This window comes from Centroberyx affinis, unplaced genomic scaffold (assembly GCF_046629955.1).
Source record: "Centroberyx affinis isolate AG114_WGS23_722 - 3 ecotype Tasmania unplaced genomic scaffold, CSIRO-AGI_Caff_v1 ptg005743l_1, whole genome shotgun sequence".
NCBI lineage: Eukaryota > Metazoa > Chordata > Actinopteri > Beryciformes > Berycidae > Centroberyx > Centroberyx affinis.
The window spans coordinates 15625-28339 of record NW_027282906.1 but is presented as its reverse complement, the minus strand read 5'-3'; the positions used below and the strand labels follow the sequence as shown (position 1 = coordinate 28339).

At 41.4% G+C, this 12715-nt stretch overlaps 1 protein-coding gene across 1 annotated transcript; it reads left to right on the top strand.

Moving 5' to 3' along the window:
* Positions 1–1013: 1013 nt before the first annotated feature.
* On the top strand, positions 1014–10812 carry LOC139667762 (MBT domain-containing protein 1-like; the record flags this gene model as incomplete). The annotated part of the gene is made up of 8 exons (XM_071547249.1): positions 1014–1069; positions 2136–2240; positions 3500–3647; positions 4523–4605; positions 5879–6116; positions 7214–7285; positions 8992–9180; positions 10703–10812. Coding segments are annotated over 8 exons (1001 nt in total), but the record flags the coding sequence as incomplete, so codon positions are not given.
* Between the last annotated feature and the right edge of the window lie 1903 nt (positions 10813–12715).

The window sequence follows — 12715 nt, the reverse complement described above, 5'->3', positions numbered from 1 at the left end:
TACATGTGACAGGCAGAGCGTATTTAGAGTTTTATAAAGTCCCACTCTTCACTAGAGCAAATTTTTTCCCATTTCAGATTGTGTTGTGCTACTTTGTAATGGTTTGGCTTTTTCCAAAAGAATTGGCGTCGCACTGTATTTTTTTTAAGAAAATTAGATTCAAATTAGTACTTGATGAGCTTTAAATATAAATATTTTACCTAATAGAATAATTGTATTTATTATCTGGGGACAGTTTTCATCCAGAACCCCCAACATAATGATTAAAGGTGGAAGTTTAAAATAATATATCATTAATATCATTATTTTTATATTGTTAGTAAGTTATGATGCTAATCAAGCCAGTCAGTGTAAAACAAAATGAAAGCTGCAACAACACAACATGGACCACAGAACCTAAACAGATAGAAATGTAATTTCCGTTCAAACCAGCGTTCCTGGACAGTCTGAGCGGCGGCCATCTTGCTGTGACCCGTTGGACTAGCTTCTGTATGAAGCGACTCACAGCAAGTCACTGAGCTGAGAGGTTTTACAGCAGGAACCAAAGCAGCTTCTCTGTCTCCTTGCTGCCATGGATTGCTAACATGCTAATGCTAACATGCTAATGTTGACTAGAAGAGCTAGAGAGAGAAGTCCAGTCTGTGATAAAGCTACGTTAGCCTCGTCGCTAACGTTAGCTTCCAGTTGAGTTCTGACAGTTTGCTAACAGACTCATCTGCTCAGTTCTCACAGTGTGACAGACTTTACAGACTTGTGTTGTCGCCATAGCAACTAACACTTAAAACTCTTCCATAATCTCCATTTTATGCTGAACTAGCTAAATTACCATGACTCACAGTGGAAGGACCGTTCTGTCTGTTCAAGTTGTGCCACATGGACAGTCTCACTAACATGGACTGGATTTAGAGACCTGCAGGGAAAACCAGCAGCAGTTAGACAGTGAGACGATGCTTTCACCAAACAGTCAGAAAACAGTTACTAAGGCAGCGCTGTGCTTGTGTGTTTGGGTCCAGATGTGTCTAAGAAGCTGGAGGGGCAGATGGACGCTCCGGGACAGCTGTTCACCAAGGTGAGAACAACAACAACAACAACAACAACAACAACAACAACAACAGCAACAACAACGCCTCGTCCTCATCTGTCTTCCTCTGTGTGACTGACCTCACTGTTGAATTAACTGACTTTAGTTTCTGTAGTTTTGTTAATTAACTGACTTTAGTTTTTCCAGTTTTGTCAATTAACTGACTTTAGTTTTTCTAGTTGTATTGAATTAACTGACTTTAGTTTTTCCAGTTTTGTCAATTAACTGACTTTAGTTTTTCTAGTTGTATTGAATTAACTGACTTTAGTTTCTCTAGTTTTGTTAATGAACTGACTTTAGTTTCTCTAGTTTTATTGAATTAACTGACTTTAGTTTCTCCAATTTTTGCCAATGAACTGACTTTAGTGTCTCTAGTTTTGTTAATGAACTGACTTTAGTTTCTCTAGTTTTGTTGATTCAGGTGAATGAACTGGACAAACCTGTCAAAACACTCACAGCATGTTTCAGATTTAGATTCTGTTGTACATCTGAAGTCTGTTATTATGTCTGTTCTGTTCGTCTAACACTCAAAATTGACTTCAGGCTGTTTGCCCAGACTGTCTCATGATTTCACCACGGGATGGCAGTATAAGTACTGAAGTACTGACTGTACCCCCCCTCCCTCCACACACACACACACACACACACACACACAAATACACACACACACACACACACACACACACACACACACACACAAATACACACACACACACACACTGAGTCATGTCCCCTCGCCAGTATCCTCCTCCTCTACTCTCCATACTGTAATATGCTCTCAGTTATCTCATTCACTCTCTCAGCACTTATATCTTCCATAATTATTCTAGGGTCACAGCAATATTATCAGGCTGTTGCTGTGACCTCTGACCCTTGACCTCCTTACTGCTGGTTGCTTGTAATGTTGGTGAACCAGGAACTGGAGCTTATTCTACTGTAACACTCATTGTAAGTCACTGTAAGCCTGTCAGGTAAATGTAGGTCAAATGTAAAACGTCTTCTTCCAGCATTATCTCTTTTGTTTGATTGTTTTTTTTCCCTTGTCTCCCATCAGGTAAAGGAAGTGGATCAGACTGGACTGTGGTTTAAAGACGGGATGAAGCTGGAAGCCATCGACCCTCTGAACCTGTCTGCCATCTGTGTAGCTACTGTCAGGAAGGTAAGTCCTCCATGGAGTCCTGATCAGCTGGGTTACATGTGTGGACAGGATCCAAAACCAATAGTAATACCGTATTTCCTCTAATAGTGGCCGGTAGTCAATTAAAAGCCGGGGGTTCGATAATGTCCGGGGCTGTGGTCGACACGAACAAATAAAGGCCGGCCCCAAATACAGGCCGGGGAAAAAAACAAAGGAAAAAACAACGGTGGATACCGGTAAACTCCTGGTGCCTGTTATATAATGTAACTGTAGTTTGTAGTAACGTACAAGTGCCACAAGATGGCAGTGTGCCACAAGACGGCTCGGCCGGCAGAAGTCTCTGGAGCGTGCCATCGTCGATTACCGTAATTATTGGTAAAGCGTTGCAATAACAAAAAAAACGGCTTCCTAACTAGGGATGGGCATGAGTACTCGAGTACTCGATTTGGACGTCAGTATTCGTTCAATGGTTCAACGTAACGAGTACTCGCTTTTTCTTTTTTTTTTTGCTTTGTAAAAAAAACATATGTATATAATAAATATAAACATAATTGACCCTGTTCTATATTAAAAGTTAACATTTTTTGGACGGGACTGCTAGCAAAAATGATAGAGTGCCTGGTCGCCATTCTGCCTGTAACTTACAGGCAGAATGGCGACCAGGCATAAGAGTGATGTTTGGAAGTATTTTGACAAAACCCATAACCCATGTGAAAGCATTAGATACTAATAGATATTCTTACAGGCCTATAGCCTACGAAATGAACTGTTTAGCGTGAGCCAAACTTTGGGTTCTGCTTGTGTGTTTCCAGTCGGACACAGACCCCTACCCGCATTTTCGCTCGGGTGTTAATTTCGGACCATATTCTTACGTTAATTTTTTTTTTTTCCGAGTACTCGAGTACTCGATAATAATAATTTAATGCGAGTACTCGAATATTTAAATGACTTAAAATGCCCATCCCTATTCCTAACGAACCCCAACAGAAGCGGATCAGAAAACAAGGAGGCTTCGTACTAAAATATGAGCAAATATACTTATCAAACAGAGGGAATTAGAAATAAAGGCCTGTCTGTAATATAAGCCTGCTTCCAATAAAGGCCTGGTACCCTCTGCAGTTGAGGTAAATAAAGGCCCGGGCCAATATTAGAGGAAATACGGTAATCCTGCTCACTCGCTGTAAATCGCTCTGGATTAGAGCATCAGTTAAATGCTACGATGTGTAAAACCTGTAAACGTTCTCTGAGTCTGTCCAAACTCTTCCCCCTCCGTCCTCCAGGTGCTGGCGGACGGATACCTGATGATCGGTATCGACGGGTCGGAGGCGGCGGACGGGTCGGACTGGTTCTGTTACCACTCCACCTCTCCCTCCGTCTTCCCCGCCGGCTTCTGTGAGATCAACAGCATCGAGCTCACTCCTCCCAGAGGTACAGAGAACAAGTCCTCAGTCATCTTCACTTGAGGCCTGAAGACGTACTAAAACGTCTTAAATCCAGTTATTAGAGGTGTTGTTTTTTTTCACCATGCAATGACAGGTTTCTTTGTCCAGTTTTACCTGAATACAGAATAGAAGTACAAGATGCAGCATATCTGCTTTACTAAACATAATTGTTCCTCATGTCCCCTTTGCAATTAATTTCCTGTTCTTATTCTGCCCATGTATCGTTTCAGAACTTGTTTTTGACTGTTTTGTTTCTTTATTTGTTTTTTTTAATTGGGCTTAAATTCATTTCTGAACAGTGTGACGTAAGGAGAAAATGAAGAGTTCGTTTCCAAAACACTGTGTATCTATTTTGGTGGAAAAATCATCACCTGAAGTTCATCTTTCGATATTTTTCTAAAATATAAAGGATCCAGTCTGTAAAAGTGTTTCATTTTGTCAAACAAGGAAACAAGTTACCTAAGAACTTTTAAAAAAGTGCCGTGATCGGTTTTAATTTTGTGCCATCGTCCTTTTTGTAGATATACGTTTTTCTTTTGCAAAAGGCAGATTTCTTACTTTGAAAGAAACTCTTGAATTGTTCTTCTGAACACACAGCATGTTGCCTCTCTCTTTCTTTCTCTCTCTCTCTCTCTCTCTGTCTCTCTCTCTCTGCTCCCCCCCCTCTTTATTTTGGTCTCTCCCTCTCCTGGTATTCCCTTTCCTTTATCTTTCTCCTCTTGTTCTTTCTCTCCCGCTTTTTCCTTCCCATTTCCCTTTCTATCACTTTCAATTACCTCCCTTTCCCTCTCCCTCCCTCTCCCTCTCTCCCTCTCCCTCTCTCTCTCTCTCTCCCTCTCTCTCTCTCTCTCTCTCTCTCAGGTTACACCAACCTGCCCTTCAGATGGTTTGACTACCTAAAGGAGACCAGCTCTGTGGCCGCTCCTGTGCACCTCTTCAATAAGGCAGGAACACACACACACACACACACACACACACACACACACACACACACACACACTAGAGCATGTCTGTCATTGGCGTCTTAATACGTCTTAAAACCTAATCCTGTACTCCTCCTTTTATGTGATGTTGTTATGTGATGTTACTTTATTTACTATTATATCGGGTTGAGGTTGGCTTTCCCCTTCCATTCTTGTGTTTAACTTGTTTCAGTATATTTTACGAGTGTGTCGTTTGCTCTTATATTTGATTGTTAAAGCACCTTCCAAAGTCTGTTTTAAAAAAAAAGGGCCATAGGAAACTACTAGGAAAATCCTCACCCAGTGTATGATAACCACACAGAGACTGAAAAACATGAAAAAAAGCCGAGATGTTTGATGTGAGAAAGATGACAACAGACCAACAGAAGAGGTGCAGACACAAAAATTGTGTCTAAGTACAAACTGGATTGGAGCCACAGTCTCTATGATGAAAGCCTTATTGGCTGAAACTTTCTGTTTTTAATATGCTCTAGTTGAATCAACATTTCTTTTTAATGGAGAGAATTTGGCGCCAATCCATTTTGCACTTATCAACACTTTCTTCCACTCTGCACTTTGATTTTTGGCACAAGTATTGAAGTCACCTTGGTCGTATTAAACTCATTTTCTTTATTTTTTGGGTCTTTTTGTGATTCCCTCGCATTCATATAAGTGAAGCCCTTTCCACGCCTGGACAAAAAAGGGCTTTACAAATAAAGTTTTGATTATTACTATTATAATGGCAGGCACACGACTCACCGTGAGGACGCTACAGTCCTCTCTAGCAACAATGTGGGAAAAGTCGACTTTCTCTCTCTACACCTGTGATTCTCAACCTTTTTCATATCAAGGACCCTAATTTAGTCCACATTAGAGCCACGGACCCCCATTTGATGAGATTTTGTCTCTCGGACCCAAATCTGAGAATATTTTTTATTATCAGATATAATTTTGACCAGAATTCCATGACTGTCTGTATTGTAGGTAGAGAGATAACAGAGAAACTATGATCAAAACAGTCATTCTTCTACATTCTCTAACTGTGTTAACTTCTTGTAAATGAAATAATGCTGAAGTTTAACAATTCATGAATTTGCTGTGGACCCCCTGGAACCCCCTCAAGGACCCCTAGTGGTCCCCGGACCCCACGTTGAGAACCACTGCTCTACACTGATTCCCAGCCAAAAGTTTGTTTTCAAAGTGTTTACGAAGCCTGACCCTTCCTCTCCCTCCCTCCGTCCCTCCGTCCCTCCAGGAGGTCCCCAACCACGGCTTTCGTCCCGGTATGAAGCTAGAGGCCGTGGACCTCATGGAGCCCAGGCTGGTCTGCGTCGCCACGGTGACCCGCATCGTCCACCGGCTGCTGCGGATACACTTCGACGGCTGGGAGGACGAGTACGACCAGTGGGTGGACTGCGAGTCTCCGGACCTTTACCCAGTGGGCTGGTGTCAGCTGAGCGGGTACCAGCTGCAGCCTCCTGCTGTCAACACAGGTACACACACACACACACACACACACACACACACACACACACACACACACACCAGACCCCTGACTGATCCAGTGACACTGTGGGAATCTGTGATCATGGCTGCTGTTCTCATATAGGAAGTCTGTTTGAAATGCGATGCTCTTTTGCTAAAAGTTGAATTTTTCTTCACTTTCTTGCACTGTGGGACATGATGTGGAGCAACGTGTCCTTTCCACTGAAATCAACTAAAAAAAACACGTGAAGTTGAAAAAAAAAAATCCTCTTAGAATAGAATAAAGCAAGTTCTGTCTGTCTGAACATCATGTCCTTCCCATTCACAATAACTCAACAGAAAATGCTAAGCTGAAAATAACTAGAATAAAACAAGCTGAGCTCTCTGTGATATTGGAAATGTGGAACAAGTTGTCCTTTCCATTCAAAATAAAGAGAAAAGAAGCTAGCACTGGGAATTATAATGGGTTTATCACAGTTTAGCTTTTGTTTAGCTGCAGTCCATGAAAATTCACCACATTTTAGTTTGGTTTTTTGGTTGCTTCTATGTTTTATTTGAACCTGTCGCTGTGAGGCTCATCCTGTTGTGCTGCAGTGACAGCAGAGTTGTGATTATGTTAAACAAGCTTGTACTAAACTAAACACACAGCGTGCTGAAGTGTAAACTTTCACTTATTGATCAGACAGTGATAATTTGATCAAGGAGCCAGTTATCCAAAAATTTGTGTCATATTTTTAATGTTAATGGGAAAGGTTAATGTTATACACTGCAAATACAAGCTTGGCAAGTAATCTTCTCTGGCAAAAAAAATTGCAAATTTAAGTAAATTCCACATGATAGATGTCATTAGAATTATCACAAAATTATGAGAGAAGACAGTGAGAGAATTTGACAGAAAAAGTCCTGGAATAGGCTTCATGAGTCTGGATACAACAGACAGTGAAATGCTTTGCCAAGCTTGTTATTTTTTGCAGTGTGTGAGAGAGTCAGTGTAGTTCACTCCATTTCCCCCATCAGTAATACAACCTGTGTGTGTGTGTGTGTGTGTGTGTGTGTGTGTGTGTGTGTGTGTGTGTGTGTGTGTGTGTGTGTGTGTGTGTTGCAGCCTCCAGAGAGCTTCCTTCAGGAGTGTCGAAACAGAGGAAGAAATCCCAGCAGTACAAGGGACAGAAGAAAAGTAGGTCTCTCTCTCTCTCTGTCTCTCTCTCTCTGTCTCTCGGTCTCTGTCTCTCCCTCTCTCTCTCTCTGTCTCTCGTTGCCTCTCCCTCTTTCTCTCTCTCTCTCTCCCTCTCTCTCTCTCTTTCTCGGTCTCTCTCTGTCTCTCGGTCTCTCTCTCTGTCTCTCCCTCTCTCTCTCTCTCCGTCTCGTTGCCTCTCCCTCTTTCTCTCTCTCCCTCTTTCTCTCTCTCTCTCTCGGTCTCTCTGTCTCTCGGTGTCTCTCGTTGCCTCTCCCTCTCTCTCTCTCTCTCTCCCTCTCTCTCTGTCTCTCCCTCTCTCTCCTTCTCTCTCTCTCTCTCCCTCTCCCTCTCTCCCCCTCTCTCTCTCTCTCTCTGTCTCTCTCTCTCTCTCTCTCTCTCTCTCTCTCTCTCTCTCTGTCTCTCTCTCTCTCTCAGCGCCAGCGGTGTGTAAACCGGAGAAAACCCCTTTTCATAATGAATAGCATCTATCTTCTTATCCATTAATACATAATGAATGGAATTATTTATATGCGTCGGTCGTAATTCTGCATAATTAATTCATGACAGTGATATGAATTATTGTTTCACATATTGAATGTGTCTGAAGGAAAGGAGGCTAATATGTGTTGGTAGAAGGAGGATGATAAATATTCAGATGAAACAGGATGAAAAGCAGCATCTGTGTCTTATGAATCATCTGCAGCTAATCCTTCAGCAGCAGCCGTCGAATAAATTACAGAATAACTGAATTTACATACAACATATATATATACATATATATATATATATATATATGCTGAACAAAAATATAAATGCAACATCCAACATCCAAAGATCTGACTTTGTTACAGAGAGAAATTCTTGGCAAAAATTTGGCAACTAACAGAGATGTAAACAAATTTGTGCACAAGATTTGAGAGAAATAAGCCTTCTGTGGATGGGATGTTTTATTTTAGTAAATGAAACATAATAATAATAATAATAATAATATATTTAATTTGTAATGCACTTTTCATTAGAAGTAAATCTCAAAGTGCTACAGAGTAAAAGAAAAAAAAACAGGAGCATAAAAACCGATAAAAATGAACCAACAGCAAAGATCATTAAAGAGACCAAAACTTTACATGTTGCATTTATATTTTTGTTCAGTATATAGTATAATATGCATTTTTGGAGTTTCCTCGCATTGATTCACATAGAAGCTTGACTTCTAAATCAGGTTTTCCAACTCTGCACCATTTATAGGGCTGTGCAAAAAAATCGACACAGCTGAGTATTGCAATATTTTTTTCCATGATACCGTATCGATTTTCCAGCCCCTCGTATCCATACATTAAAAAAAAAATTATTCATGTTTTAAACAGATTTAAAATGTCCTTAAATTTCCCTCAAATCCCTTTGAATTAAATAGTTTCGACTCAATTTGTCCGCTGAGTTATCAATATAATGTGATGTACATATTAGACTACCCAGGTGGTACACAGCAAGTTGTATTTTCAGCTGTATTTTTACATTTTCAGTAAATTATGTAGAGTATTGCAATGTATTGTGATTCAATCGTATCGTGAGGTCCTTGCCAATACCCAGCCTGAGCCATTTATCACACACAATTAATAATCGCGTAATTTGGCGATATTGTATAAGTGTTTGCTGTAGGTTCAATCCCCCTGAAGGTCCTGGTCCTGTGTTTCTGTTTTCCCTCACAGAGAGGAAGCTTCCCATCGGCAAGCGGCCCGTCAGCCTGTCGGGCGCCGTGGTAACGGGCGTGCCCAGGAGCCTGTCGGGAGACGAGAACATGACCCCGCCCGACTACCCATCACCCCCTACTCCCGCCTCGGCCGCCCAGCCCCCCTCTGCGGACCCAGAGACCAGCCCCAACGCTGAGGGGACCGCAGGTTCACACACACACACACACACACACACACACACACATATTAATATACACAGACATACATACTGGATTGCTTTACCCAACAAGACCAGAATCATTTTACTTTGAAAGTAATCCATAGCTGTATTCCGGTTCCACTATTCTACTCTTTATAGTTTCAGCTTTTGTTAGTTTACCTGGTCTGAATCCATATTGACTGTTATCAAGGCTCTTATCGGCTCTTCTTCTGGCTCTTTAAAACAAACGGAGTGACAGGAGGGCTGAACGATATTATATATCATTTGACAGAATATTACAATTGCGATTTCAATTTTGTTTTTCTTGTCATGAATTTTTTAGAACTTAAAAATAGAATTTAAGGAAAAGTGATTTTGTCAGTGTGCAGGATTTACTGAGTTGGATGAAAGGTTTTCACCAATACTGAACTGATTCATGGACCACAGATCACCTGCAGCTCTAAAACTCCTTGTTCACAAATCTCCTCTCTCTTAAGCAATTAATTGCAGCCTCTTTTTTTTATGAATTGTTCAGCTCTAAGTGACAGGGAAAGGGAGGAGAGACAAGTAACATTTTCTCTTTCTTCTTAATTTTCTTAATTTTGAGAAACACAACATGCTTCACGCAGCAACTGTAACAGCTCAACAGCTGAGGAAATGTAATAGAGAGCCTATGTCCCTCCCCTTCCGGTGGACCACCATGGGACCTTATTTTGGATAAAATATGTACGGTAGTCAACAGCGAGAGACAAATAATTGTTTGATCCCGTTTGAATTGTGCCATGAATTACACATGTGATGTTTTGTCAATTTAAAAGATAATTTTGCAAGTCAAGAAAGTGGCAGTTTGTCGTAAAACCGTTGAAGTATCAGACTGCCAAAATACATAATTAGAAAGACTACACACCCAAAAGTGGCGTGACATCATAACTTTCTCTCTCCACAAGCTGCCCAGAGCCACTGAAGCTCAGTCCCTCTCAGACACCAGGAGTATTATACACAACCTGGAAGGTAGACAGTCAGAACGGGTTTAAACCGGTTTAGGATAGGTTTAGTACAGTGGGGGCTAACGTTAACGCCATGCCTGTGTGTTTCCTATGTTTCCTTCCATGTTGGTGTCGGTGAGACAGAGATGTAGTTCACTGAGCCTGAAACACTAAACTAAACGTTACTTTACTGTTTTACCACAAACTGCCACTTTCTTGACTTGCAAAATTATCTTTTAAATTGACAAAACATCATATGTGTAATTCATGGCACAATTCGAACGGGATCAAACAATAATTTGTCTCTCGCTGTTGACTACCGTACATATTTTTTCCGAAATAAGGTCCCATGGGGGACAGCGGAAGGGGAGGGGCTTAAGCTCTCTATGGGACTCTGAATGTTTTTTTTCAATACATTTGACCGTTGAACTGTGGTTGTGTTTGCTCGTCTGATTGTTTGGATTTGTGTTTTGGCCGCAGGTCAGGAGCCCAGACTCCTTAAACGAGCGCACCCTATGTTCTCTCTCTCTCTCTCTCTCTCCAGGTGCAGAGATGAAGGAGGAGAGCGCGGAGCGGGTGGAGTTATCCTCTGACAGGGCCGAAACGGAAACCAACGGCCCCTCTGGAGAGTTCTTCGTCAGTCAGGAACCGTAGGAACCTTCCATCCATCCGTCCGTCCCCCTTTTTCTCTCCATCCATCCCTCTCTTTCTCTGACTGCAGTTGGCTTGTGTTTCAAGCCAAGCTGTCAGCGAAATTTCAACATCTACTGTGATTTATTCTGGTTGTTAGTTTGCGAAAGGGAAAATGCATATAACCTTTATTTAACTAGGAAGTCACACTGAGATTAAAACCTCTTTTACAAGTGAGACCTAGAAAATAATGTGTTTCTACAAATAAGATCTCAAGAGTTCAAGGAAGTAGAAAAATCAAATGCACTTAATTCTACTGTTTATTCTCTGCAAAAAACGATCCATCTCAACGAGTCATTCAGTCTGGTTTTGAGTCCTGAAATTGTGTTTTCCCTAAAACAAGTGAAATAATTTGCAAATTGGGGTGAGGAAATTCTACTGGTTTTGAAAGCAGTTTCACCTGTTTGGAGAATTTTCTTGAAGCAAGTGAAAATATCAAATGAAATGAAGGAGGATCACACCGCTGGTATCAGGATAATGTTGTGATATGTTTGTGAAAATGACTGAAACAAGGTGATTTGCTTTAGAAAGAGGTGAAATTACCTCGCCCCATTGGCATTTTTTTTTCAAAGGCTAACATTGAGATAAAATTTTAAGATGCAACATTAGATGAAATGAACCAGATGGACATTTTTGCAGCGTTGTCCTGCTCCGTCTTCCCTCCTCTGGGCTCCAGTTGACATAAAAAACAAACACCTAGCCCTCTGTCTTTCCATCCCTCCCCTCTTTCCCTCCCTCTTAAACAAAAACAAAACCCTTTATTCCCAGTTCCCTGACTTCCCTCCTCCCTCTCCGCCTCCCTTTCCTCCTCATGGTACGGATTTCATAGCAGTGATCCATCCAAACCTACCGATGGGGAAAATACCCCCAAATTGTGGTTTTGTCTCCTACCGTCCGAAATATCACTGCAGACTCTCGGCCTGTTCTCCTGACTGAGCGAACTGGGCGGGACAGAGCGAAGAAGACCAGAATATAGAAGAGAAGAAGAAGAAGAGAGAAGAGGAGGAGGAGGAGGAGGAGGAGGACAGGTGCGTTAAGGACAATAGCTTTTGGAGCATCAGTTGTAACTTTGGTTCCTCAGAGAAAAAGGGATCAATCAGTGGAAAAAAAAAAATAATAACGACAAAACTTTTTGTACGATGATTTTTCAACGCCAAGATCTTTGTTGTTGTTTGTATGCGTTTGTGTGGCGTGTTTGAGGGTCAAGAGTCTAACATATTAATAATATCGGATACTGTGTAATGTCGAGATTAGCAATCATTTAGAAACAGGGTGTGTTTAAGTGTGTGTGTGTGTGTGTGTGTGTGTGTGAGAGAGAGAGTGTGTGTGCTGTGGCTTGGACACTGTGCTGGATAGATGGACTAAACCTTACTGGTACCAAACTCCCGATAGGATGCCAAGAACTATAAAACCACAGCAATCAAGATGCAATCATGTTTTGTTTGTTTGTTCAATAGTTATCTGTTGTGTGGTGCGAGTTCAGCAGAAAGAGACTATGGGCTACATCTCCAGGTCAGATTACATAAAACTATCAGATGATTTATTAGCTTTGTTTCTGCCTGTTTAGCATCATGAGGGAGGGAAATGAACGTACAGCCTCCAGGTCTTGGCTGTGGGGGTTCAGTTCATCTGCTCCACTTAAGCATCCACTTTGTCAGGAAACTCAACTTTCAGTTCCAAAAAGTCTTGGGATTGTTTGGTGAAACTGTTGCGGTCTTCTTCCACCCAGAGATCTATCTAAGTAACTGCAATAATTAAAAAAAACAAAACATTTTTGCCAGATTGTCTACATGAGTTTTGGTGCAGGAAAACCTCTGACGGGAAAAACAAAAAGCTCTTGAGTCGTGTTGGAGAGAGTTTGGGCTTC